Below are 3,606 nucleotides of genomic sequence, written 5' to 3' on the forward strand. Positions count from 1 at the left end.
GACAATACGATACCACATCATAGTGACAATACGATACCACATCATAGTGACAATACGATACCACATCATAGTGACAATGCGATACATTAACAATACGCCAATACGATACCACATCATAGTGACAACACGATATCACATCATAGTGACAATGCGATACATTAACAATACCGCCAAAACGATACCACATCATAGTGACACTATGTTACCGAACCAACATACCGACAATACGATACAGTTATAATACCGCTAATACGATACGAGTCATCATACCGACAATACGATATAGAAATATCATAGTGACAATACGGTACAGAATATCATACTGACAATACGATATGGAAATATCATACTGAAAATACGATACAGAATCATTATACTGAAAGTAGGATACAGAAATATCATACTGACTATACGATACAGAATCATTATACTTAAAGTATGATACAGAATGATCTTACTGAAAATACGATACAGAATCATTATGCTGAAAGTATGATACAGAAATATTATACTGACAAACCGATACAGAATCATCATACTTACAATACGATACAGAAATATCATTCTGACAATACGATACTGAATCATCATACTTACAATACGATACAGAATTATCATAGTGACAATACGATACAGAATTATCATAGTGACAATACGATACCACATCACAGTGACAATGCGATACATTAACAATACGCCAATACGATACCACATCATAGTGACACTATGTTACCGAACCAACATACCGACAATACGATACAGAATCATCATACTTACAATACGATACAGAATCATTATGCTGAAAGTATGATACAGAAATATTATACTGACAAACCGATACAGAATCATCATACTGACAATACGATACAGAATCATCATTCTGACAATACGATACAGAATCATCATACTTACAATACGATACAGAAATATCATACTGACAATACGATACAGAATCATCATTCTGACAATACGGTACAGAATCATCATACCGACAATACGATACAGAAATATAATTCTGACAATACGATACAGAATCATCATACTGACAATACGATACAGAATTATCATACTGACAATACGATACAGAATCATCATACTGAAAGTATGATACAGAAATATCATACTGACAATACGATACAGAATCATCATACTGACAATATGATACCGAATTATCATACTGGCAATAGTTAAAGACATTCCGATTTAACCAGAATATTTCATAACTACAATATACAAATATCACCGAAAAGAATACCGAAACGTCGACAAAACTCAAATTCAAAATAGATAACACTAGGGCAAATTTGAAAATAGAAGATTTACATGGACTCCTTGGAAACCACAAGAGCCCATGAAAAAGACTAATTTAAATAATCCACGTTCAAGAAGCGATTACCATGTTAACGAAAACGGTAAGCAAGACGACGCACTAACGAGCGTAAAACACATCGACCTTCTCAGACTTATAACACATGTTCCTAGTGACATCACGATAGCAACCATAACACTTGCGCCCATGTTTTTCATCAACCCGAATGTCCTTGTGTTGTAACTGTGATCGACAGTAGTCGACATCTATCATGCATATCGTTATATTCGGAACAAGCTCTTGAATACCCTAATTGCGACATGATATGTCGGGAAAACCATGGATGTTACTATCAAGAAAGGGGAAAGCACGGTCGGACAGCACGATGTAAAGATAACGTAACATTAGAGCGACAAGATGATGCAGTATAGCGACAAAGCGACAGCATAAGTAGTTGTTGGAATATCAATATTCTTATCAGTCCCTATCAAAATATCGACAATAATGGATTATTCGATTGTCATTCACTGTATCGGCTCACATATTTTCAATCAATTAAAAATTGTTTACCTTCTATAGTGCACTTAATAGAAATTTGATAACGAATGCAATGAGCAGTCGCCAAACTAAACGTCCTAGCAATGCTGCCAGATCGGTGTTCGAATCCACGCGCTGTCTGAGCTCGGGCTACCGAGGTTGTAAGTAAGTTCGTGTGAAAAACATCGATCATATGTAATTAGGCCTCCACACTCGCGCCATTTCACCTGACCTGATAGTGGGATCTGACATCTACACATCATCACACTTCAACTGACAATCTGGTGTGTCTACAACAAGTATTAAACCGGTACCGCTAGGTGTGCAGATTATATATACTTATACGCCCATATAGTCTACTTATATAATTATCTATATAGCCCCGGCATGGGACTCTCTGTAGATGTACCCGCCGTACAAAGACTAATTATACAAACTGCCAGCATTCCTTCTAGGCAAATACTTCGATTTGTTTTTTTTATCTCGGTTGCCAAAATACATCTCGCTGTAGCGAGCCTTCTGTATTGCAGATGGTTGATAGGAAGCGGTGAGTCAGTGCGAGGCTCAGTGTTAACTCCCTAAGCTTTTTTACTCTCGGTACTGCAAGTTAGCCGAGTAAATTCGATTCCCTTCATCGCAGACATATGCTTTCATTCCATAGCCGAATGATTTTTAAAATTATAATTCCACTTCCTGTGTATAACTTCGCATATTTTATGTTCCTAGCCTTTAGTTATGTTCTTGCTATTCGACACATGATAATAACAAACATGAGACCGTTGTAAAAGGGTCGAGGTAAAGCCGCCTGCAGTAGGAAGAATAGTGACCCAACAAGTAAGGTGCATGTACTGTATGACCCATTCTGAGGCTGTAGCCAATCACAGGGCCGCTTACTTCTCGGTTACATTTGTGGGTTTTATGTATGTGATCCAGTACGGTGTATGACAACACAGCGCTCACCGCCTCTATCCTATAGTAAATACCAGTGCTATGGTAGCTAACTTTAAACCTATCGAAACGGAAAGTAGCCTTTACGGCCTATGGATTCCACCCATAACAGGTAAGGAATTATTTTATTAATTTGTTAAAACTAAAATGATTTTGTTTTTATTTATACTATTTTCTCTCTAGCTGTCATGTTAGTGTTTTGATTCTCTGGTTCGCTAACTTTCAAGTTTGACCCACTTACCTACGGGTCGTTGCAGTTTAGTCAAAGTTAAGTGGCATGTTAAACATCTCATCTGCGGTTTTTTCGCATTTTTTTCTGAAACAGAAAATGTCATATTAAAGGATGCTGTCTGATCTACTACGAGACTGTCACATGTATAAAACGTGAACAATCTGTACGGAAGTATTATTACATTTGTGAATAACGTACCGCTACAACCGAACTTGTCTATCTGGACCGCTGTATAAAGAACGCTAAAACATCCTATTTTAACAAATGGTTTTAATGCAAACTTCTCTACAGAGATCGCTCCGTCAAGTACGCAAAAACGTCTGTAATAGAACATACAGACGTCGAAAAAACTAAAACTAAAACTTCCAATATAGAACAAATGAATTTTATACAAACTGTCCATAGATACCTCCCGGTGAGGTACGCTATCCTGTCTATAGTAACCTACCGGTGAGGTACGCTATCCTGTCTGTAGTAACCTCTCGGAGAGGTACGCTATTCTGTCTGTAGTAACCTCTCGGAGAGGTACGCTATTCTGTCTGTAGTAACCTCTCGGAGAGGTACGCTATCCTGTCTGTAG

At 37.5% G+C, this 3,606-nt stretch overlaps 1 protein-coding gene across 4 annotated transcripts in view; it reads left to right on the forward strand.

Moving 5' to 3' along the window:
• Positions 1–2,758: 2,758 nt before the first annotated feature.
• LOC110463383 (retinoic acid receptor RXR-like) overlaps positions 2,759–3,606 on the forward strand; it is an 86,741-nt gene continuing 85,893 nt past the window's right edge. For all 4 annotated transcript variants that reach the window (XM_021517920.1, XM_021517921.1, XM_021517923.1 and 1 more), the window contains exon 1: positions 2,759–2,906. In XM_021517920.1, the coding sequence (XP_021373595.1) occupies positions 2,837–2,906 (70 nt within the window). In that variant the 5' untranslated portion in view covers positions 2,759–2,836. The remainder of the gene's footprint in view (positions 2,907–3,606) is intronic.

Source organism: Mizuhopecten yessoensis, unplaced genomic scaffold (genome assembly GCF_002113885.1).
Source record: "Mizuhopecten yessoensis strain PY_sf001 unplaced genomic scaffold, ASM211388v2 scaffold10897, whole genome shotgun sequence".
Lineage (NCBI taxonomy): Eukaryota > Metazoa > Mollusca > Bivalvia > Pectinida > Pectinidae > Mizuhopecten > Mizuhopecten yessoensis.